Source organism: Megalobrama amblycephala, linkage group LG18, assembly GCF_018812025.1.
Source record: "Megalobrama amblycephala isolate DHTTF-2021 linkage group LG18, ASM1881202v1, whole genome shotgun sequence".
Taxonomy (NCBI): Eukaryota; Metazoa; Chordata; class Actinopteri; order Cypriniformes; family Xenocyprididae; genus Megalobrama; species Megalobrama amblycephala.
Window position 1 is genome coordinate 38,070,757 of NC_063061.1, and position 23,190 is coordinate 38,093,946.

The 23,190-nt window shown below is 37.0% G+C and overlaps 1 protein-coding gene across 3 annotated transcripts; it reads left to right on the forward strand.

Annotated features, from left to right (window-relative positions):
* The first annotated feature begins 6,183 nt into the window (after positions 1 to 6,183).
* LOC125252147 (uncharacterized protein PF3D7_1120000-like) lies at positions 6,184 to 22,891 on the forward strand. 3 transcript variants are annotated; one of them, XM_048165216.1, is made up of 7 exons: positions 6,184 to 6,845; positions 11,050 to 11,145; positions 11,234 to 11,464; positions 11,575 to 11,597; positions 19,641 to 19,759; positions 19,835 to 21,018; positions 21,159 to 22,891. In XM_048165216.1, exons 1-7 carry the CDS (start codon positions 6,444 to 6,446, stop codon positions 22,134 to 22,136), a joined length of 3,033 nt encoding a protein of 1,010 aa, XP_048021173.1. In that variant the 5' UTR covers positions 6,184 to 6,443; the 3' UTR covers positions 22,137 to 22,891. The 3 variants fall into 3 exon arrangements, with proteins under 3 accessions (XP_048021173.1, XP_048021172.1, XP_048021171.1); XM_048165215.1 differs by lacking the exons at positions 6,184 to 6,845; positions 11,050 to 11,145; positions 11,234 to 11,464; positions 11,575 to 11,597 and adding exons at positions 13,819 to 17,215; positions 18,976 to 19,071; positions 19,163 to 19,393; positions 19,512 to 19,534 and having other exon boundaries at positions 19,835 to 21,027; positions 21,168 to 22,891; XM_048165214.1 differs by lacking the exons at positions 6,184 to 6,845; positions 11,050 to 11,145; positions 11,234 to 11,464; positions 11,575 to 11,597 and adding exons at positions 13,819 to 17,215; positions 18,976 to 19,071; positions 19,163 to 19,393; positions 19,512 to 19,534.
* The last annotated feature ends 299 nt before the right edge of the window (positions 22,892 to 23,190 follow it).

The following is a 23,190-nucleotide window of genomic DNA, read 5'->3' on the forward strand; positions in this document are numbered from 1 at the left end:
GAATAAGTGTAAATAGAGTATATGTGTAAATTCTATCATATTTTAGTTGTATAATTTTTGTTTAGAACCTAATAAGTAAAATGACTGGATGAAAGTTCATTATTATATCTGTTACAGTATTGTGTCTTTTCCATGTTAAATATGATGTGACACTCATGTGTGGTTCTTGATTCAAAAGTAGATGTTTGCAGCATTTTGCACCTGTCTGTAAATATTTTAATAATTTGTCATTTTGTTTTTAATGTTCTTTGTCTTTAATCAAGATTTCAGTTTCTTTGAAACATTTACTGTAACTGCACTGGAATAAAAACCTGAAATAAACATGTCAATAAAGTCCATCCTGGAGATACAGACACACTATTTTAAATAAAATACATAAATGATCATGTGTTTGTGCATTACAAACTCTTTCTGAACTCATCTTCTCCACGGCTCATTCAGTGGCCTGTTACACTCATGATGACCTTTAGTTTGAACACTGATGCAATATTGTGCTTCACTTAATAAACTTTGCATTCAGCTTCTTATGGGGTCAGCAACAAATATGAAGTCCAGATATCTTGCAGATATAACACACACGTTCGGTCACTGATTAAGCAATGCCATTTTTATTGACATAGTTTATTACTGTACTGTATGATACTACATTCATTTAAGACAATGACATAATTTTTTATTATTAGAATGCAATATAACAAGTTTCAGAAAATACAGGTATATGAACTAAAGTTATTATTATTTTAAGAATGATGGATTAAAAAGAATTTCATCATAATGACTACTGCAGGAAAGAATAACATTTGTACTTCTTGTACAAATAAATATAAATAATATTTGTTTAGGCTACTGAAACTGTGTTTATTTATTTTTGTGATTTATAATGTATATCAATATACCTATAGATGCGCATATATAACACTTTTTAAATCCTATTATCTTTACCTTTCTACATTTCTGACACTGAATTAAAAGTGATGTTTTTTGACTGCTGTAATCCAAAGTCATTCAAACACATTTTTATATTTAAAAACAGATCAGATAGCTCTACACATAAACAGTGTTGTTAAGATATAGAGTATAGTTCAGGTCTATCTGAGTAAACTCAAGACTACAGAATATCAATTGAATCAAACAAATACGTTAATGCATTATATACTTATTATCTTAATACACAGAGGATTAACAGGAGTATCCATCTCTGTCCACTAGATGGCACAACTAGATTTCCTCAAACTCAAAGCCTTTAGTTTCAGTTCAGAGACAGAAGAGAATCTGATCTGAAGATGAATGAGGATCATCATGAAGCACAAACTCACTGACACTCAAACATCTGATCCTGTTCAATCTGTTTATGAGGGAAAATTAGTTTTTGAGAAAAGGAAAGGGCTGACAATGCAAACTTTCCCAGCAGTTTTTAAAATATATAGGCATGGGCCGGTATGAGCCGGTATGAGATTTTGACGGTATAATAACCTTAAGCAAAAATATCACGGTTTCACAGTACAGCTCTAAAATGTCTAGGTAAAAAACAACTTTTTTCCCCCTTTGAACACAACATATTTATTTCTAAGCAACATAGAATATTTGGAAAAGTAGTAAACATGTATTTTAGGTTAAATAATTAAAATAAATAATTTAATTTGTCTTAATTAAATTAAAAATATATAAAATAAAATAAATTCAGTCATTTAAGTGAGCCTAAACCTGCAGCTCAACAATAATTAGAACAGAAATTTAATTATTTTCTTTAAAAAAAAAAGAAAAAAAGTTGCAGTCAGTTAAGTGAGTCAAGCATGTGATCAGCTAAAGAAGATATTAATAGTTATAATACTAATATTAAAAAATATTAATAGTTGTATGACATAATCATTTGTTATTTTTATATTACAAAACAACAGTAAGATTGCAATACTAATATTCATTCTTTATGCTTTCAAACGTTAAATCATTGAGCTTTTATTTTGACGGAATTCCGCAAGGAGATCCAGGAAGATCGATGTTTCTCTTTGACAACAGATTTATTAACTACACTCTCAGTTCAGATGGTTGGTGCACGTTGTTGCGTTTCTAAATGCAAATGATAAGCGACTCAAACACACAGCACTTGCAGAGCAACATTTTCTGTGAATCGAAGCTGAAAGCGTCAGACTATATATTTCTATAATTAGATCACATCCCTTGCGATTTGATGGTCGCAATAAGACACATCACATTCTCATATCCATGCATTGTCAAAATGCATGGATATACCGCCGCGGGAAGAAAATGCTAGTTAGTGCGACTTAAATGTGAAACGAGCACCCGCTCCGGTGTTAGATATTTTGTTAACTCGAACTTATTTACCTTGCAAACAACAATTGTATAAAACAAATAAGGCGACTACATGTTTTAAAGTGTACCTACCAACCCACTGAGCAAATTACGTGCAGAAGACGTCTTTTTGAGGTCTTGTCTCAGGTTGAAAAGACGTCCACTGAGGGGCCAGAATGAAAGTTTTTATGACGTCTTTTTTTGACGTCTTCTGGACATCCGATATAGACGAACAAGCAGAATCACCAAAGGAGAAAATCACAACTTTTAAGCCACCATCGTGGAGATGAGTGTTTGCTTTAGTTGAGCTCTTGACCCTTGCCTTATTAATTTTAGAGTTTGTTTGGGCAGTTAACTGAGTCATAACAGCCAGACAAGTAAAGAGAAATGATCAGGTGTTGGTTATGGTTTCCCATAACCATTATTTGATCTGAATCACTGAACTCATTTAGAGCCCAATCTCAGAGTTAGATTTACATTATTGATTACAACATCACTGTGATTCTACAGCAGAAGATCAGCTTTTACAATATGATTCAAATGATTTCAGAAAAGGTGTGTTGAACAAAAAAAAAAGTATTCATTTTAGGCACACACAGACATCAAGAATCATCCTGTGAATCTCAACAGTGGTGACCATCAAAAAGCATGTTGCAGTGCATTCTGGGAGCCACCAATCAAAATTCATCCATGGCTCCCATCATGCATTGCTGCATGAATAAATTATGAGCTTAATTGTCTTAGTAATTTCCTTTATTCTCATGCTTGTCACCCTCATTGAGATTCACAGGCTGATTCTTGATGTCTGTGTGTGCCTAAGAGAAAAAAAAAAATTATCATGTGAAATCCTTTATATTATATTGATAAAGCTGATCTTCTGCTGTATAATCACAGTGATGCTGTAATCAATAATGTAAATCTAACTCAGAGATTGGGCTCTAAATGAGTTCAACGATTCAGGTCAAATAATTATTATGTGAAACCATAACCAACACCTGATCATTTCTCTTTACTTGTCTGGCTGTTATGACTCAGTTAACTGCCCAAACAAACTCTAATATTAATAAGGCAAGGGTCAAGAGCCCAACTAAAGCAAACACTCATCTCCACGTGGTGGCTTAAAAATTGTGATTTTTCTCCTTTGGTGATTCTGCGTGTTCGTCTATATCGGATGTTCAGAAGACGTCAAAAAAAGACGTCATAAAAACTTTCATTCTGGCCCCTCAGTGGACGTCTTTTCAGCCTGAGACAAGACCTCAAAAAGACGTCTTCTGGACGTAATTTGCTCAGTGGGAATTTAACGTACTCCTTCCATCTTCACGACACTGCGAGAGGAAGGCCAGATAATGAACGTTATTTCAGACATTTTCACGGAAACATATTAACTAAAACGTAGCTTTATATCTTGCAAATAACATCAGAATAAAACATATATATACCCCCCAAAAAATTAAATGAAATGTTAACCTATACCTATAATCTTGTGGGCTTGTTTTTTGTGGTCATTTAGTACTGTATTTAGATTTACAGTTGGCTAATATTTTCCCAGAATGCATTAATCTACAGTAACATAGCCTACTGTACACAGCTTATACAGTTTGAAACTGTTAAGAATACAGTAATAATGCTGTGTAAATGACAAAATCTACAGTAACTGTACTCAGATTCTACAGGGAATTGTTGAGAACACGGTATATTACTGTGAAAACAACAGAAATCATTTACAATGCAGAAATATTGAATTAATTATCCATATTGTTAGATTTTTTTATTACATTATGCATAAACATACCCAGTCACAGAAAAACATTTAAGACTTTATATCACTTTCCTTTTCACTACTCGGGTGACTCGCCCAGTGTTTTCTACCACTCCAGCCTGAGCAAGCATACGAAGGCAAGCCTGCAAGTGAACGGTCCCCATAAAGGCTTTGCCTCATATGTGAAGTGCACTGGTGAACAATAGATCAGAGTTCACCATCGGCACAGAGGAGGACCCAACTAGCCCCACACCGACTCAGAGTCCAGCCTGACACCATCTAGTGGGATGGACATGACGCCTGAGCCTACCGCAGACAGAGAGCCAGAGCAAGAAGGAGCAACTGAGCCTGAATATGCATCTGACCGGGTGTGAGTCGGACATCGTGTGCCATCGTGGGAGTTATAGTTGTGTACGAGGGGATGAATTTAAGCCTCGACCAAACTCCCACCACTGAGGGTGAGCAGGGTGGCTGCGGGTCCTTAATAAGTCTTAAAATAATAAGTGTTTCTTAATAAAAGTCCTTAAAAAGTGACAATCACACCGGAACAAATCTGCGTTCATGCTGCTCCTGATCCAGAGAGAGTCGTTGTCATGAATAGGTAAGAAACAGCTTCACAAACGGTCTTTTCAACCACACAGTATCATTATTTCTGTTACAAATATTGAATATAAAAGTGTATAGTTAGGACATAAACACTTATGTCTATGTTAGCGATCAAAATAGAGTAAATCACGTTTTGAAAGTAACTTGATACTTCAAATAAAGTTTGTATCAATTACATCGTTATACCAGTAGGTGGTGACAAGTGACTGTTAAAAAATGTATTTGTTATTGAATCATTGATTAAAAAAAAAAAATGCTGATTCATCCAGTAAAGAAACGATATATTTTTGTCCACATGTCATGTGCGGCTCCGTAAGTTTCATTCAAAACACGTCAAGTAACTTGACATCACTGTTGTAACTTTGACACTATTATTTCTTATTAAAGTTTCAAACAGCCGCTGATGATGATGATATATGCGTGCTCTGGATTGGTTTATTGATGAACACACTGCTGCGGTGTGTGTCTCTAGTAACACTGTGAAAGTTTTCACTCAACCATCCTGTATAACCACTGCTAACATGCTTCAAGATGGACGTCTAAATGGTGAATCTCACAAAGAAACGTCCACTTCATATTTCAACACAAATTTAAAAGAGAAAAGAATTATTTTGCGTGTAGAAAATGATCTATTTTTAAGATTTTCTCTGCACATTTGATCTGAAATCATAACCATAATGCAAAAAATCCTCATTACTGTAATACAAAAAAATACTGGTTGTTTATTAAAATTAGTGCAACAGATACTTCCATTATGTATACTTGCAAATATACGTTCTCTCTGTATTTCAGTAATGACAATTTCTTTTCATAAAAAAATTCTGAAGGGAAAAAAATTCTGTTTTGAGTTGAATTATGACTTGTGCGTTTCTTTGCTTTATTGAGATTCATCTGTTCTTGAATACTAACCTGTGCAGTATGAACAATTCTCTAATAACAAATGACTCTTTAAAGGCAGAAAGGAGTGAAATACTAACAATGTTTAATTCTGAAGTTGCAAAATATCTTTTTGGATGCGGCAGTGCAGTTTGTTTTAGACACTAAAGTCTGAATATAACATGAGAGTTTGCTGAAGGACCGCACGGCATATGAGCTTTAGCTTGTGTTTATTTGAACTCTTCATTTCCAGTTTCTGTTGAATGTTTAAATGTTGTCTTTTCAAGAGCAATTGTATGTAATACAATATAAAAAAAAAACAATACTTTTTTCTTTTTTCTTGGTACTGTTTATTTTGCAACCATGAATAAAACTCCATCTTTAAAATCAGCCATGAATTGAAGATTGTTTGTTTTATAAATTTGATTTTTAAAAAAATCTACTTCGAGTGGTAGACATTTGAATTTGAAAATAAATAGTATCAAAGACTTTATATAGTCCTAAAGGGACTTTGATAAGCCGGGTTGGTATTTTTCCTCTTCCTCTGTCGGTAAAGCAGGGAGTCTTGTGATTGGTTGAATTGTGGCACATTGTAACTCTGTTGTGTTGAGCCATCAGCGATTGAGAGCACTCAGTGTGGGTATCAGGAGAGCAAGCAAGTGAACCGTTGCACGCGAAAGAGAACATCTGCGCACATCCAAATAAACTTCTTTTAAATGCAAAATTGATTTTCGTTCGCTCAAAATACTTTTTTATTTGCGAGACGAACATTTCTCCGCAAAACTCAGTTCACGCGCGTGCGAAATGCCCTTTTGCGCGCGCGGAATTGTGGCTATACTTTAATTGAAAGTAAAACTTTACTCTGAGATTAATTTCTAAGTAAATTAGAAAAATGGCGGCACAATCTTTTGCTGAGGAGGATTTCTCTTGTCCGGTGTGCTGTGATATTTATATCAATCCTGTTCTTCTGTCATGTAGCCACAGTGTTTGTTCATTCTGTATTCAGAGGTTTTGGGAAAATAAAACATTAAAAGAATGTCCGGTTTGCCGAAGAATATCTTCAAATGATCGACCTCCATTAAATCTGGCATTGAAGAATCTGTGCGAGAGTTTCCTACAGGAGAAAAGTCAGAGATCTTCATCTGAAGATGAAACGGTCTGCAGTGATCACAAAGAGAAGCTCAAACTCTTCTGTCTGGATGATCAACAGCTCGTGTGTTTGGTGTGTCGAGACTCCAGAAAACACTCCAACCACAGATTCTGTCCTGTAGATGAAGCTGCGTTGGGCGATGAGGTTAGATAAATTATTTATTTATTTTAATAATCAAATATCAATAATTATTGACATTTTCACAATCACAAGCCAATACTGAAAAACAAAATATAATTGTGTGGGTTTATTAACACAGGAACAATGCATACGTTTTTTTTTAATCTGTTAAATGATCTGAAAACAAAGATAATATAAGTTCGGGGAGGTAAGATAATGTGACAACCATATTTATTAACAATCAGCAAGCAAAATGTTGTAAGAAAGTTCTTTGGCGTAGGTCCCGTGACTCCCGTCCGTAGCTCAGATTCTAAAGGGTTGCGGACTCTGCATTTCCTGCCTGAAGATGAAGGCAGGGCATAGTCGACCCCCTTGGGAGGTATGGACAGGGACCATCCTGGTGGTGGTGGGGAGGATGGAGGTGAAGGTTTGCGTCAGCATCTGCAGACTCAAACATGTGTCAGCAATCTTATATACTCCAAGTGCAAGATAACATTGAGTCTTCCTGGCAGAACTTACGCTAGAGCTTTCATATCAGATAAAATAGCAATTTAGCAATTACTGAATTTGCAAAATTATTCTTTATGTCTTTAATTAATAACTTTATTCTGACTTATAGTTGAGAAAACTGCCTATTGATTGTAAAACTGCCAATTCTATGCAAATAAATAAAATGTTTACATTTTCAATTGTATAGGGGAAGTATAATTTTAAGTCCGAATAAATAAATAAGTCTGGTTTTAAGATAATGCCTTGATCCCAGACTGTTTTTCCCTGGACATGCGTGTAATTTCCTGTTATGCAAATGTCATGCATATGTCATGTTATGCACCGTTTAGTCCTTTGCAGTTCTTGTTATATTAGGTGTGTCTTGTTTGCCTGTCACCACTTGTGTATTTAAAGCCCAGTGTTTCTTGTGTTACTGGTCGAGTCTTGTCCTTCTTGGATGTAGGCTAATATTTAATGTTTTTTAAATGTTGTTGATTTAAGTAGCAAACGAGAATTGATTAAGTTAATGTTTTGTATTTTCAGACAAAGGTCTTCTTAATGATTTTCAGTTTTGTTCAAGGTAATTCAAGCAACAGTTTTTCAATAATGGAAGAATATGTAAAAGTATGGTATTTGGGGTAAAAAGCACCACTGCTGTTGAGACAAAAGGCACAATAATTAACATGATAATGAAATGAATAGCTGGCTGACTTTTCCATTTATTGACATGACATGGTTAGATTCACATAGCAAATATCATATATCAAATTGGGTGTCCATCTTAGAGGTAATACCCATATTTATAATGAAACAATCATATTTTAAAATATAGTAATCATATCATAATAAAATATCATTTATTGTTACTGCTGTAAATCTATATTAAATAGGCTATTATGGGATCTCCTTCAATGCTTTCAGAATCTTTACTTTTTAAAATAATTTTGTTTCTGTATTTTTAAAATCTAATGTGTGGGCTAAAAGGTCCCCCTCACCACCTCATTTATAAGATTTTTAAACAAAATTAACCACTTTATGATTTTTGTTTTCACACAAAATCTGTTGCTCCATCAATGTCCAATACAAACATATACATTTTTCCTGCAATCATGTACTTTGTGTCTAATAATAATAATAATAATAATATGTTTATTTTATATAGCGCCTTTCTACAAACTCAAGGTCGCTGTACAATATTATAACACAAATGACAATAGACAGGTAAACAATACAAAAACATCAAAAGCATAACACATAACATCATACAATCAGAGGTCAGAGAAGCAAGAAACAAAAAAATAAGTTTTAAGGTGGGTTTTGAAATCATGTAGTGATGATAGTTCCAGAGTGAGAGGGAAAGCCAAAGAAAAGAAAATTACAATAGTCGAGTCTGGAAGTAATGAAGACGTAAACCAGTGTCTCGGCATCATTGGTATGTAAGAACGTGCAATATTACGGAGGTGAAAGAAGGCAGACTTAGTGAGTGAAGAGATGTGTGGAAGGAAGGAGAGTGATGAGTCGAAGATTATACCCAGGTTTTTAACGGAGGTGGAAGGTTGGACCAAGACTCCTGCAATGTTAACACTGTCAAGACAGAAACGAGATACAGATTGTGATGAACCAACAATTAGTGGATTTGTTTTATCTGTGTTGAGTTTGAGAAGGTTACTGGTCATCCAAGCATTAATATCATTAATACAAGCAGATATGGAGTTGATGAGAAAAGGAGAATTGTGTTGAAAACTAATATAGAGTTGGGTGTCATCTGCATAGTAACAACTTTTTCAAGCAGCTTTGAAAGAAATGGAAGGTTCGAGATTGGTCTGTAATTGACCATGTCAGAAGGATCGAGACCATGTTTTTTTTTAAGACAGGTGTGACAGCTGCAGTTTTTAATTCCAGAGGAACAACACCAGTACTGAGTAGTTGAGAAATGAGAAGTGAAATAGGCAGTGAGATGACAGGTGCACAATTTTTAAGTAAAGCAGTAGGAGCAGGATCAAGACGACAGAAAGATGCATTTGATTTCTTGATTAGCTCAGAGATATAAGCAGGCGTTGGAGGGTTAAAGTCAGTAAGAGTACCAGGTGCAAAATCAGAGGGGAAGTCATGCAAGGGTGAGAGGAGTTAGTAGGTGAAAAGAGATCATATATGCAATTTATTTTATTTTGAAAGAAGTGTAAGAATGACTCACAGAGGTCCGCTGAGTTACTCATGACAGGTGCAGGAGGGTTGGTGAGTTTATTGACCACAGAAAACAGTGTTTTGGGACGAGAGGATGCATTAGTAACGACTGAAAAAGCACAATTTTTCTTAAAATGTATCCTTTAGCCCTGTTGTAATGTTTGGTGAGCTTAATCTGTTCCTGGTTCTCTCTGTTTGTGTTTAATTTGTTTTTGTTTATACTGTTCAAAATTCACTGAGTTTGGATACAGCTCTCCAGCATTTTTGAGGTTCCCCTATTACAGATAATGAGTGAAATGTTTTCTGCATTACAGCAATAAGAATTTAAGAGACAAATAAGCAACTGACATGAAAAAAAAAATCCTTTAAAAAAAAGGTAACACTTTACAATACGGGTGCACTAATATGCATTAATTCATGCTTAACTAATGCACAGATAATCATGTGTTAATGAATGATGAAGCACATGACTATTAACTAATTGTTAAGTAATATATCATTTATGGGATTTGAAAGTTGCACATGCAGTGAGTGTAATGTCAGAGAATGTGTTTGAAGGATGGGTAAGTTGGGCTGCACATGAATATCAGCACGCCAGAATCTGAAATACTGACCACTGTTACATTGTGTTTAAACTGGACGCGACCCTTATCGAGTCATGTGACAGACCATTGCAAGTCCATTTGTCCTTCATAACAGAAGTAGCATTTTGTTGTGTCATGTAGTGCCGTCCCGCATCCAGTGTAGCATCACTGTTACTGATTATTATAACGGGTTCTATTGTCTTTGTTCGGTCTTGACACAGTGTTGTGAAATAGCAGTGCCCGGCCACATGTTCTCAGTGTTCTGCCTTTGAATCCTTGACCTCAAGCTTAACCTGAAATATTCCTGTGCCATGAACAACAAGGTTCTGGATGCAGCAGTTCATCTGGTACAGTGGAATCACAGTTGTAGATGGTTGGAAATTGAAATCCATGGCTTAGTGATATCAAAACCATGATGACATATTGCTTAACAATTAGTTAATAGCATGTGCCTCAATAAGTAAAGTCATAACATAATGATACATTTGCAAATCATTAGCAAATCATAATTAACACATTAACTTACACTATTAGTTAATAAAATATGTTAAGGAATTAATACATTATGAAACTATTTAATTAATAACAATTCATATATTACTTAATCTATTAATCACACAGACTCTTTATTAGTTGCTGATGCAGTAATCATTAATGAATAGTCCTTCATGAGTCATTCATTACAACATGATTATCTGTGCATTAGTTATGCATGAATGAATGCATATTAGTGCACCCATATTGTAAAGTGTTACCAAAAAGTCTTATTTCTTTAGATATTAGCACTAAATTATCTAATGTTTGCTTTTAATATTTCAGTTTATTGTGTCATTAAGTAGTAAAAATGTTTTGAGTTATGGTGCATCCATCAGCACAAATCCATACCCTCCACTGTCTGTACTATTGTTAAATAAAAGAGGTAAAAACCCCAAAATAAAAACAAATTCAACACTCTTTTTGTTTTCTTTCAGGAGATACTCAAAGCTTCACTGGAACGCTTGCAGGAGGAACTGAGAAAATATGTGAATCATGAACAGAATCTGTGTAAAACTGCTGAAGATATTAAGGTTTGAAATAAACAATGTGTTTAATGCAATTCTTGAAGATACTGATGTAGATCTGGTTTGGCCAATATTGTTGCATCTTTAATTTCAGTTTCAAGCTCAACTCACAGAGATGAAGATTAAAGAGGAGTTTGAGGAACTTCACCAGTTTCTACGCAGTGAAGAAGCGTTCAGAATAACAGCACTGAGAGAGGAAGAAGAACAGAGGAGTCAGATGATGGAGGAGAAGATGGAGGAGACGACCAAACAGATTTCATCTCTCACAAGCATGATCAGTGACATGGAGAAGCAGATGAAGCCTGAAGATGTCTCATTCCTGCAGGTGTCAATGAATCTTCACTATTCTCCAATTATATGAATGTCAATTTCAGAGATTTAAGCCAAACTCAGTTTTGCTGAATAATTTGCATTTCTTTCTTTTATTCTTTACAGAACTTTAAGGCCACATTGCAAAGGTTTGTGTCATATCTGTTTCTCTCTGTCCTTCTGAACTCAAGTCAAGTCACCTTTATTTATATAGCACTTTTTACAATGCAGATTGTGTCAAAGCAGCTTTACATTGATAACTGGAAAAAATTTTTGGCTGCACAGCAGCTCTAGAAGAAATTGGTATCATTGTCCAGCTTAAGTAAGTTCAGTATTGATTTATCTATACAACAGGCTCAGGAGAAAACAGTGATGTCATCGTCCAGCTCAGTTCAGTTCGCATATAATGGTGTCAATGCAGACAGATCAAAAACATTGTTGAAAATCAAGTGTCCCCAACTAAGCAAGCCAGAGGCGACAGTGGCAGGGAACCCAAACTCCAACAGGTGACAAAAATGGAGAAAAACCCTTGGGAGAAACCTCCTCAGTCAGGGGGCCAGTTCTCCTCTGGCCATCAGCAAACAGTGTGTGATTATGATACAGGCAGCATTACAGGTCAGAAGTCAGATTGGACTGGAACAGTCAAAATATTTAATCATGATCCATCTGAGAGGTTCATTACGTCGGTATGGAAACAGTTTTGTTGAGGGCCTGTGCCGCTCAACATCTCTGACTCTTGAATGTTGTTTCAGAGCCCAGTATAGCCTTCCAGATCCAGACCCCAGTCCAAGTGTGATGATCACTTTCATAGATCACCTGACCAACATGAAGCTCAGTGTCTTACAGAAGATGCAGGACAATGTTGGTAAAAGTGAGTATGACAGAATGCAACAATGATTTCTGTATTTTTTGTTTTATGTATGTGTATGAGGGTGTATTCGTTCTCTTTCTTCAGCTTCAGAGTTCAGCATCAATTGTTCTCATTTTCCATTTGAGGAAATCAAATATAATGAATACAAGCATTTTCAGAGTGCTGGAGGAAACAGTCCAAATAAGTTTGGAGACCAACAGTCCGAGAAAGGACCACTGCAAGAAGTGAAAGAAATGAAACCCCACCCCATGTTCTCCTTTAAAGACTCTCGGAAAGAAGTGAAAGAAATGAAACCCCACCCCACGTTCTCCTTAAAAGACTCTCGGCAAGAAGTGAAAGAAATGAAACCCCAGCCCAAGTTACCCTTTAAGGACTCACAGCAAGAAGTGAAAGAAATGAAACCCTTGCCCAAGTTCTCCTTTAAGGACTCGCAGCAAGAAGTGAAAGAAATGAAACCCCAGCCCAAGTTCTTCTTAAACGACTCACAGCAAGAAGTAAAAGAAATAAAACCCAAGCTCAAGTTCTCCTTTAAGGACTCGCAGCAAGAAGTAAAAGAAATAAAACCCAAGCCCAAGTTCCTCTTAAAAGACTCACAGCAAGAAGTAAAAGAAATAAAACCCAAGCCCAAGTTCTTCTTAAAAGACTCACAGCAAGAAGTGAAAGAAATGAAACCCCTGCCCAAGTTCTCCTTAAAAGACTCTCAGCAAGAAGTAAAAGAAATGAAACCCCAGCCCATGTTCTCCTTCAAAGACTCGCAGCAAGAAGTAAAAGAAATGAAACCCCAGCCCATGTTCTCCTTCAAAGACTCGCAGAAAGAAGTAAAAGAAATAAAACCCAAGCCCAAGTTCTTCTTAAAAGAGTCTCGGCAAGAAGATGTAAAAGAAGTGAGAACCCTGACAAAGTTCTCCTTAAAAGACTCACAGCAAGAAGATGTAAAAGAAGTGAGAACCCTGACAAAGTTCTCCTTAAAAGACTCACAGCAAGAAGATGTAAAAGAAGTGAGAACCCTGCCCAAGTTCTCCTTAAAAGACTCACAGCAAGAAGATGTAAAAGAAGTGAGAACCCTGCCCAAGTTCTTGAAAGACTCTCAGCAAGAAGATGTAAAAGAAGTGAGAACCCTGCCCAAGTTCTCCTTAAAAGACTCACAGCAAGAAGATGTAAAAGAAGTGAGAACCCTGCCCAAGTTCTCCTTAAAAGACTCACAGCAAGAAGATGTAAAAGAAGTGAGAACCCTGCCCAAGTTCTTGAAAGACTCTCAGCAAGAAGATGTAAAAGAAGTGAGAACCCTGCCCAAGTTCTCCTTAAAAGACTCTCAGCAAGAAGATGTAAAAGAAGTGAGAACCCTGCCCAAGTTCTCCTTAAAAGACTCACAGCAAGAAGTAGAAGAAATGAAAGCCCAATACAAGTTCTCTTTAAACGAAGCACAGCAAGAAGTGGTAAAAGAATTGAAAACCCTACCCAAGTTCTCCTTAAAAGACTCACTGTAACTTGTTTGGGGTGGGGTGGGGTTTGTGGCCTGCAATTAACTTCCCCACCCAGCCATATTGCTGTTATACTGTAATGTTGGTAAAAAAATCAGGTTTGCAGCCTCATTTAACCCCTTAAGCTCTTAAGCTTATTTTGGATTTCCAACTGAAATTGACATGACATACAGTTAAGTAAATAAATAAAATTGGCGTCATTTTAAAGGAAACCCCTTAATGTTGAAAAACATTACACTGAAATGTGTAATTACACTGATCACAGGCAGTCCCCTGCTCAATGTCTACATCGTCGCTGATGATGCGCCCACCATGCCTCCTCTGCCCAAACTAGTCACTTCTTCGGCCCCTCTCCTCTGGTTCCCTCAAGTCCCTTGTCTCCTCCTCTTTTAATTTCAATCCTTCAAGCTAGACTCGCTGCAGATCTTTTGGTCACCAGCTCTGCCTTGGAGAGTGGATCTCCTGACTTCATTTTGGGCCTCCGATCCAGTTACTTCACTTCTGCCCATCGACCAGTCGGCGCCCTAATGGCTCCACCAAGCTCCCTTGTCTCCCCCGTCTCCACCTTGATCAGAGATCGCTCTGCCTATGCCATGGACTTCCAGTGCTTTAGCTGCGCTCCATCCCTCCACCCCTACAGCTCCGTTGGCCTTCACCTTGGTCACACCGGAGTTGCCTCAGTCCTCTGGTACCTTGGTTCCACCTCGAGTGCTCATCTCTGCGGCTCCGTCTAAGCCACTGGATCCTATGGTGTCATCCAATCTCGTCATCACCTCAGCTTCGCCCAGGACTACAGATCTCGCTGTTCCATCGCTGGTGGTCGGGTCACTAACTCCACCCTGGCTCCTCCCAACATCGATTCCGCTGTGGGTCTTTGTACCACCTGGGCTTGAAGCTTCAACCTGCTCCATTCCAACAGTGCATCCTCCATGGCTCTTCCCACCATCAGCTCTGCCATGGAAGTCCTCTGCTCCTCTACTCTCCTGAACTTAATTTGAACATTTATCATTTACGGTGCCAGGAATTGCCTTCTGGAAGGATGGAGTTCTGTCAAGTTTTGCCTTAGTTTTGCTTTTGTTTTCTGTATGTTTAGTCACCTGTTTTCCTGTGTTAATTTGTTCTCCTTTTTCCACCACTAATTAGTTGTTATGGACACTCATTTACTATCACACCTCTTAGTCTTTGTGTATTTAAGTACCTCGTTTCCTTTCATTCATTATCGATTATCGTATTATTTGTGCTGTGCATATATTATTCAATCTCTTAATCTTCGGCAGAAGAGAGAAATTAATCGTGCTGATTCTCTCGTCAAAGTGAATCACAGTTTCAAGCCATGTGGCTGAATTAAAAGAATTATATTTTTGCAGTAAAGTTGAGTAGGCTAGATATTTTTACATTTTTAAACTATTACTTTAAGTTGTGTTGAATTCATGTTTATAAAAGAGACGCTGTAGACAGTGACGTCATATCACGACCGTTACAGCATCCGAAGAAATTTTACACGTTCAAAGTCCAGTGTGACCGCGGCTTTAGGCTATAGACTGTTAATAGTAATTTTAATTAATTTTAATTTCATTACCTGTTTTTAAATAATTTTAAATGATCTTTTTTTATTAGACAGCTCTGTGTAATACTTGGTTCTGATTGGTCAATCGCGCCATCCAGCGGTATGTTATGCTGCCTTCACATGCTATCAGAAATTATTAGACGTCTATTAGACATAAAATTGCTTGCTGGGGGGTTTCTTTTTCAGTATCTTAAAATAACTAATTTGTGTTAGAGGATATAAAAAGGGAGGGGAAATATGTCATTATGATATAAGGGAGCGCGGGGCACAAACTAACACGGGGTTAGTTGTAACATACGGTTTAAAGACTTCCACACACGCTAGCATGAAGAAACTTAACAGATTTACTAGTTGCCATATCGACAATATATAGAGAAATAATTGCGCCAAAATTAAAAAAAATCTTTGGAAGATATTAGGCTACTGAACATTTATTTAACAATAGCAAAAGTAAATTTCTTACTTAAGTTAATTTTTCATCTATATTTTTTGCTTTTATTTAAAATTAGACAAATCTGCTATTGTTTTAATCTCCAATCTGTTGTTTAGCGGATTGGGTAGTTCTTTAATGCTTCACTAACTATCAGATGGCACTAACCAGGTTTAAAGTCCAGTTGCGCAGATAGGGTTCGTTGTAACACTGCGTTACAGTGTGCCCCGCTAGAACTACTATATTCTATACAGTTACGATATAACTGACATAATTAACTTCTATGAATTTCTGTGGAGAAACCATAGGGAAAAAGGTGAATAAAGACTGAGAGGAATAACGTGAACATCCAGAAAATATTATTTCAAGAAATGTTCAGCATTTGTACTGTCTCGTGTTCTGTGACAGCTGTGAGTACAGGGAGAGGAGTGTTGAGTTCAGCTCTGTGTTTTTCTGAATGTCTGGATATGTTTCTTCATCTGTTTGCCTATATTGTTTTGATCTATAGCTGTGTTTTACAGAGTGTACTACAAAATTATTTAAATTGGAATTTCTAAAAAAAATATATATATGCTATTTTATAAGAAAAATATGTCTTTTATTGACAAAATATTTTAGTTTGTCATGTATATTTTTTTAATTAAGTCAGATTAAAATGTTTAGCTCTCTGTTCATGTTACAATGTGTCCCACCTATGGGGCATGTTGTCACATTTCACTTCCCTTCTTTCGGGGTAAAAAAAGAAAAAAGTATACACTGTATTAATGAGACAAAGCCACATATTTGTACCAGACATGTGTGAAATTAATGTGGAACAAAAGAAATTCCCTGAACCCATAAGTAGATTATTTACACAAACTGAGAAAGTCAAAAAGCGTTAGGTTGTGCCTCGCTCTCCCTACACTTCACCAGTCGGTGGCGGTAATACCAATTTGTTGTTTGTCAACCACCAATAAAATCTCAAAAGAAGGAGGAAACGATTATTACTGAACTGAAAGTGAAACTTACTTAGAAAAATGGCGACACAATCTTTTGCCGAGGAGGATTTCTCTTGTCCAGTGTGCTGTGATATTTATATAAATCCTGTTCTTCTGCCATGTAGCCACAGTGTTTGTTCAAGCTGTATTCAGAGATATTGGGAAAATAAAACATTAAAAGAGTGTCCGGTTTGCCGAACAACATCTTCAAATGATCGTCCTCCGTTAAATCTGGCCTTGAAGAATCTGTGCGAGAGTTTTCAACAGGAGAAAAGTCAGAGATCTTCATCTGAAGATGAAATGGTCTGTAGTGTTCACAAAGAGAAACTCAAACTCTTCTGTCTGGATGATCAACAGCTCGTGTGTTTGGTGTGTCGAGACTCCAGAAAACACTCCAAACACAGATTCTGTCCTGTAGATGAAGCTGCGATGGACAATAAGGTCAGATAAATGTTCAAAACATTTTATTAAATCATCAAATATATATAATTATTGACAGACATTTTCACAAACCAATACTGAAAATAAATAAATAAATACTCGTGTCGGTTTATTCAAATGATCCAAAGATCATCCAAGATCACCCAAGTGAAAAAAAAAAAAATTCTATAGTGTACTTAAAGGTGCTAAAGAGGATGTTTTGTTTTATACATTTTTGCAATATTACTTGAAACTGTCTTTACTAACTGATAAAAGACTATTTATTAGGTGCACTGAAAGGAATAATATTAATATAGATCATCTGTGCACGAGGTAGGGCCTTAAAAACATCAGCCAATCGCGTAAACGATTGGCCCTCTGGCTTGTCAATCACTGCCATGACGTTCCTTGTGAGAGACGAGCGCGGCTGCGCGCTCCAGTAACTTTCCACACTCCACAGGCGCTGCATGCGATGTTTTTGTCCGGAGACAGGAGTAACAACTGCAGATTATGAGTTACCTGCGGTGAGTCCGACATAATGAATCCACTAACACGATACAGCGAATTCCGGTGGTAAACACTCGTGTTCCAATACTCGTGGCACGTGTTTTGGGAGGCGTTCCCTCGAAAGGAGGGGGGTTTGTTCTTACGCATGCGCTCATTTCAAAAACTCAGTAACAAGTCTTTGGTTTCTCAGTCGACGAAAAGATCCTCTTTATCACCTTTAAAGTGCTCTATTTTGGCACACTAATTAAGTACTTAAAAATGCTAAAAAAATATATATTCTTTACTTCTTAAGAGTACTTCTTAAGAACATCTAAGTACTCAACTGTGCTATTTTGAGACACCATGAATATGTACTAAAATGTGCTTTTAATATACTATCTCTGTATTTAAAAAAAATTATTTAGTTACCACATAGTGTACTACAAGTGTCTCAAAATAGCACAGTTGAGATTATCTTCAGTACTAAAGAGAACTTTTAGTATTTTAAGTACAAAATTAGTGCATGCAAATAAAGCACTTTAAGTACATTATAGAAATGTTTTGTTTTGTTTTTTTCCTGGGCAGATACATCAAAGAGCAATTTACAAATAAAAAAAACTGAATTTGCTAAATTTGCTCTTTGTCTTTAATTAATAATTTTATTCTGACTTTAAGCCATAATCAGATTGTAAAAGTTGTAAAACTGCTAATTTTATGCTAATAAATAAAATAAAATTTTTATCGGTCAAGTATAATCTTAAGTATAAATAAATAAATGTGTCTGGTTTTAAGGCCTGTGTTCCTCTGGTATTGTGAGGACTTTTATTTAATTTCCTGTTCTGCACCATGTTTTGTAGTGTTTTGTAGTCCTTTGTAGTTCTTGTTGATTAGTTCTGTGAATATCCTTTTTGAGTGTAATGTTTTGTGAGCTCATTCTCTTCCCAGTTCTCTCTTCGCTTTAGATTTGTTTGTATCTGCTCTGTTAATAAAATTCACTGTGTTTGGTTCCAGCTCTCTTGCATTTTTGAGGTCCCCCTACATTACAGATTTTTTCCGGATTACAGCAGTAAGAATTTGAGAGAAAAATAAGCTTAACAGATTTATTTCTTCAGACACTTACACTGTAATGTTTTCTTTTAATATTTCAGTTTTGCATCATCAGATTAAGCAAAAATATTTTGAGTTATGGTGCATCTGTCAGCACAAATCCACTCCCTCCACTGTCTGTATATTAAAAAAAAGAGGCAAAAACCCAAAAACAAATTCAAAAGATTCAATTTGTTGTTTTCTTTCAGGAGATACTCAAATCTTCATTGGAACGCTTACAGGAGGAACTGAGAATATCTGTGAATCATGAACAGAATCTGTGTAAAACTGCTGATGATATTAAGGTTTGAAATAAACAATGTGATTAATGCAATTCTGGAAGTGAAGATACTGATGAAGATCTAGATTGGCCAATATTGTTGTCTTTTATTTCAGTCTCAAGCTCAACTCACAGAGACGCTGATTAAACAGGAGTTTGAGGATCTTCACCAGTTTCTACGCAGTGAAGAAGCGGCCAGAATAACAGCACTGAGAGAAGAAAAAGAGCAGAGGAATCAGATGATGGAGGAGAAGATGGAGGAGACGACCAAACAGATTTCATCTCTCACAAGCATAATCGAAGATATAGAGGAGCAGATGAAGACTGAAGATGTTTCATTCCTGCAGGTGTCACTGATTCTTCATTATTCTCCAATTATATGAATGTCAATTTCAGAGATTTAAGCCAAACTCAGTTTTGCTGAATAATTTGCATTTCTTTCTTTCTTTCTTTCTTTCTTTACAGAACATTAAGGCCACATTGCAAAGGTTTGTGTTTCATGTCTGTTTCTCTCTGTCCTTCTGAACTCAATCCATCATCATCATCATCATCATCATCATCATCATCATCTCTGACTCTTGAATGTTGTTTCAGAGCCCAGTATAGCCTTCCAGATCCAGACCTCAGTCCAAATGTGACGATCACTTTCACAGATCACCTGACCAAACTGAAGCTCAATGTCTTACAGAAGATGCAGGAAAACTTTGGTAAAAGTGAGTATGACAGAATGCAACAATGATTTCAGTGTTATTTGTCTTAATTTATGTGTATCTGTTCTCTCTCTTCAGCTTCAGAGTTCAGCATCAATCGTTCTCATGAAGACAAGGATTTTCAAAGTACTGGAGGAAATATGTTTGGAGTCCAACAGTCCAAAAAAGGACCACTGCAAGAAGTGAAAGAAATGAAACCCCAGCCCAAGTTCTCCTTTAAAGACTTTCAGCAACAACTGAAAGAAATGAAACCCCAGCCCAAGTTATCTTTTAAAGACTTTCAGCAACAAGTGAAAGAAATGGAACCCCAGCCCACGTTCTCCTTTAAAGACTTTAAGCAACAAGTGAAAGAAATGGAACCCCAGCCCACGTTCTCCTTTAAAGACTTTAAGCAACAAGTGAAAGAAATGGAACCCCAGCCCACGTTCTCCTTTAAAGACTTTAAGCAAGAAGTGAAAGAAATGGAACCCCAGCCCACGTTCTCCTTTAAAGACTTTAAGCAAGAAGTGAAAGAAATGGAACCCCAGCCCACGTTCTCCTTTAAAGACTTTAAGCAAGAAGTGAAAGAAATGGAACCCCAGCCCACGTTCTCCTTTAAAGACTTTAAGCAAGAAGTAAAAGAAATGGAACCCCAGCCCACGTTCTCCTTTAAAGACTTTAAGCAAGAAGTGAAAGAAATGGAACCCCAGCCCACGTTCTCCTTTAAAGACTTTAAGCAAGAAGTAAAAGAAATGAAACCCCAGCCCAAGTTATCTTTTAAAGACTTTCAGCAACAAGTGAAAGAAATGGAACCCCTGCCCAAGTTCTCCTTTAAAGACTTTCAGCAACAAGTGAAAGAAATGAAACCCCAGCCCAAGTTATCTTTTAAAAACTTTCAGCAACAAGTGAAAGAAATGGAACCCCAGCCCACGTTCTCCTTTAAAGACTTTAAGCAAGAAGTGAAAGAAATGGAACCCCAGCCCACGTTCTCCTTTAAAGACTTTAAGCAAGAAGTGAAAGAAATGGAACCCCAGCCCACGTTCTCCTTTAAAGACTTTAAGCAAGAAGTGAAAGAAATGGAACCCCAGCCCACGTTCTCCTTTAAAGACTTTAAGCAAGAAGTAAAAGAAATGGAACCCCAGCCCACGTTCTCCTTTAAAGACTTTAAGCAAGAAGTGAAAGAAATGGAACCCCAGCCCACGTTCTCCTTTAAAGACTTTAAGCAAGAAGTAAAAGAAATGGAACCCCAGCCCACGTTCTCCTTTAAAGACTTTAAGCAAGAAGTAAAAGAAATGGAACCCATTTTTAGCAAGAAGTGAAAGAAATGAAACCCCAGCCCAAGTTATCTTTTAAAGACTTTCAGCAACAAGTGAAAGAAATGGAACCCCTGCCCAAGTTCTCCTTTAAAGACTTTCAGCAACAAGTGAAAGAAATGGAACCCCAGCCCACGTTCTCCTTTAAAGACTTTAAGCAAGAAGTGAAAGAAATGGAACCCCAGCCCACGTTCTCCTTTAAAGACTTTAAGCAAGAAGTGAAAGAAATGGAACCCCAGCCCACGTTCTCCTTTAAAGACTTTAAGCAAGAAGTGAAAGAAATGGAACCCCAGCCCACGTTCTCCTTTAAAGACTTTAAGCAAGAAGTGAAAGAAATGGAACCCCAGCCCACGTTCTCCTTTAAAGACTTTAAGCAAGAAGTGAAAGAAATGGAACCCCAGCCCACGTTCTCCTTTAAAGACTTTAAGCAAGAAGTAAAAGAAATGGAACCCCAGCCCACGTTCTCCTTTAAAGACTTTAAGCAAGAAGTGAAAGAAATGGAACCCCAGCCCACGTTCTCCTTTAAAGACTTTCAGCAACAAGTGAAAGAAATGAAACCCCAGCCCACGTTATCTTTTAAAGACTTTCAGCAACAAGTGAAAGAAATGGAACCCCAGCCCAAGTTATCTTTTAAAGACTATCAGCAACAAGTGAAAGAAATGGAACCCCAGCCCACGTTCTCCTTTAAAGACTTTAAGCAAGAAGTGAAAGAAATGGAACCCCAGCCCACGTTCTCCTTTAAAGACTTTAAGCAAGAAGTGAAAGAAATGGAACCCCAGCCCACGTTCTCCTTTAAAGACTTTAAGCAAGAAGTGAAAGAAATGGAACCCCAGCCCACGTTCTCCTTTAAAGACTTTAAGCAAGAAGTAAAAGAAATGGAACCCCAGCCCACGTTCTCCTTTAAAGACTTTAAGCAAGAAGTAAAAGAAATGGAACCCCAGCCCACGTTCTCCTTTAAAGACTTTAAGCAAGAAGTAAAAGAAATGGAACCCCAGCCCACGTTCTCCTTTAAAGACTTTAAGCAAGAAGTAAAAGAAATGGAACCCCAGCCCAAGTTGTCTTTTAAATACATTTTTAGCAAGAAGTGAAAGAAATGAAACCCCAGCCCAAGTTATCTTTTAAAGACTTTCAGCAACAAGTGAAAGAAATGGAACCCCTGCCCAAGTTCTCCTTTAAAGACTTTCAGCAACAAGTGAAAGAAATGGAACCCCAGCCCACGTTCTCCTTTAAAGACTTTAAGCAAGAAGTGAAAGAAATGGAACCCCAGCCCACGTTCTCCTTTAAAGACTTTAAGCAAGAAGTGAAAGAAATGGAACCCCAGCCCACGTTCTCCTTTAAAGACTTTAAGCAAGAAGTGAAAGAAATGGAACCCCAGCCCACGTTCTCCTTTAAAGACTTTAAGCAAGAAGTAAAAGAAATGGAACCCCAGCCCACGTTCTCCTTTAAAGACTTTAAGCAAGAAGTAAAAGAAATGGAACCCCAGCCCACGTTCTCCTTTAAAGACTTTAAGCAAGAAGTAAAAGAAATGGAACCCCAGCCCAAGTTGTCTTTTAAATACATTTTTAGCAAGAAGTGAAAGAAATGGAACCCCAGCCCACATTCTCCTTTAAAGACTTTAAGCAAGAAGTGAAAGAAATGGAACCCCAGCCCACGTTCTCCTTTAAAGACTTTAAGCAAGAAGTGAAAGAAATGGAACCCCAGCCCACGTTCTCCTTTAAAGACTTTAAGCAAGAAGTGAAAGAAATGGAACCCCAGCCCACGTTCTCCTTTAAAGACTTTAAGCAAGAAGTAAAAGAAATGGAACCCCAGCCCACGTTCTCCTTTAAAGACTTTAAGCAAGAAGTGAAAGAAATGGAACCCCAGCCCAAGTTGTCTTTTAAATACATTTTTAGCAAGAAGTGAAAGAAATGAAACCCCAGCCCAAGTTATCTTTTAAAGACTTTCAGCAACAAGTGAAAGAAATGGAACCCCTGCCCAAGTTCTCCTTTAAAGACTTTCAGCAACAAGTGAAAGAAATGAAACCCCAGCCCAAGTTATCTTTTAAAGACTTTCAGCAACAAGTGAAAGAAATGGAACCCCAGCCCAAGTTATCTTTTAAAGACTATCAGCAACAAGTGAAAGAAATGGAACCCCAGCCCAAGT

What these genes read in the sequence shown, in the direction of transcription:
- LOC125252147 (XM_048165216.1), top strand. Translation starts at nt 6,444, where the DNA reads ATGGCGGCACAATCTTTTGCTGAGGAGGATTTCTCTTGTCCGGTGTGC. An exon ending in AAGCTGCGTTGGGCGATGAG is followed by an intron (nt 6,846 to 11,049) that starts GTTAGATAAATT and finishes GTTTTCTTTCAG; the next exon opens with GAGATACTCAAAGCTTCACT. An exon ending in TTAAAGACTTTAAGCAAGAA is followed by an intron (nt 21,019 to 21,158) that starts GTAAAAGAAATG and finishes TTTCAGCAACAA; the next exon opens with GTGAAAGAAATGGAACCCCA.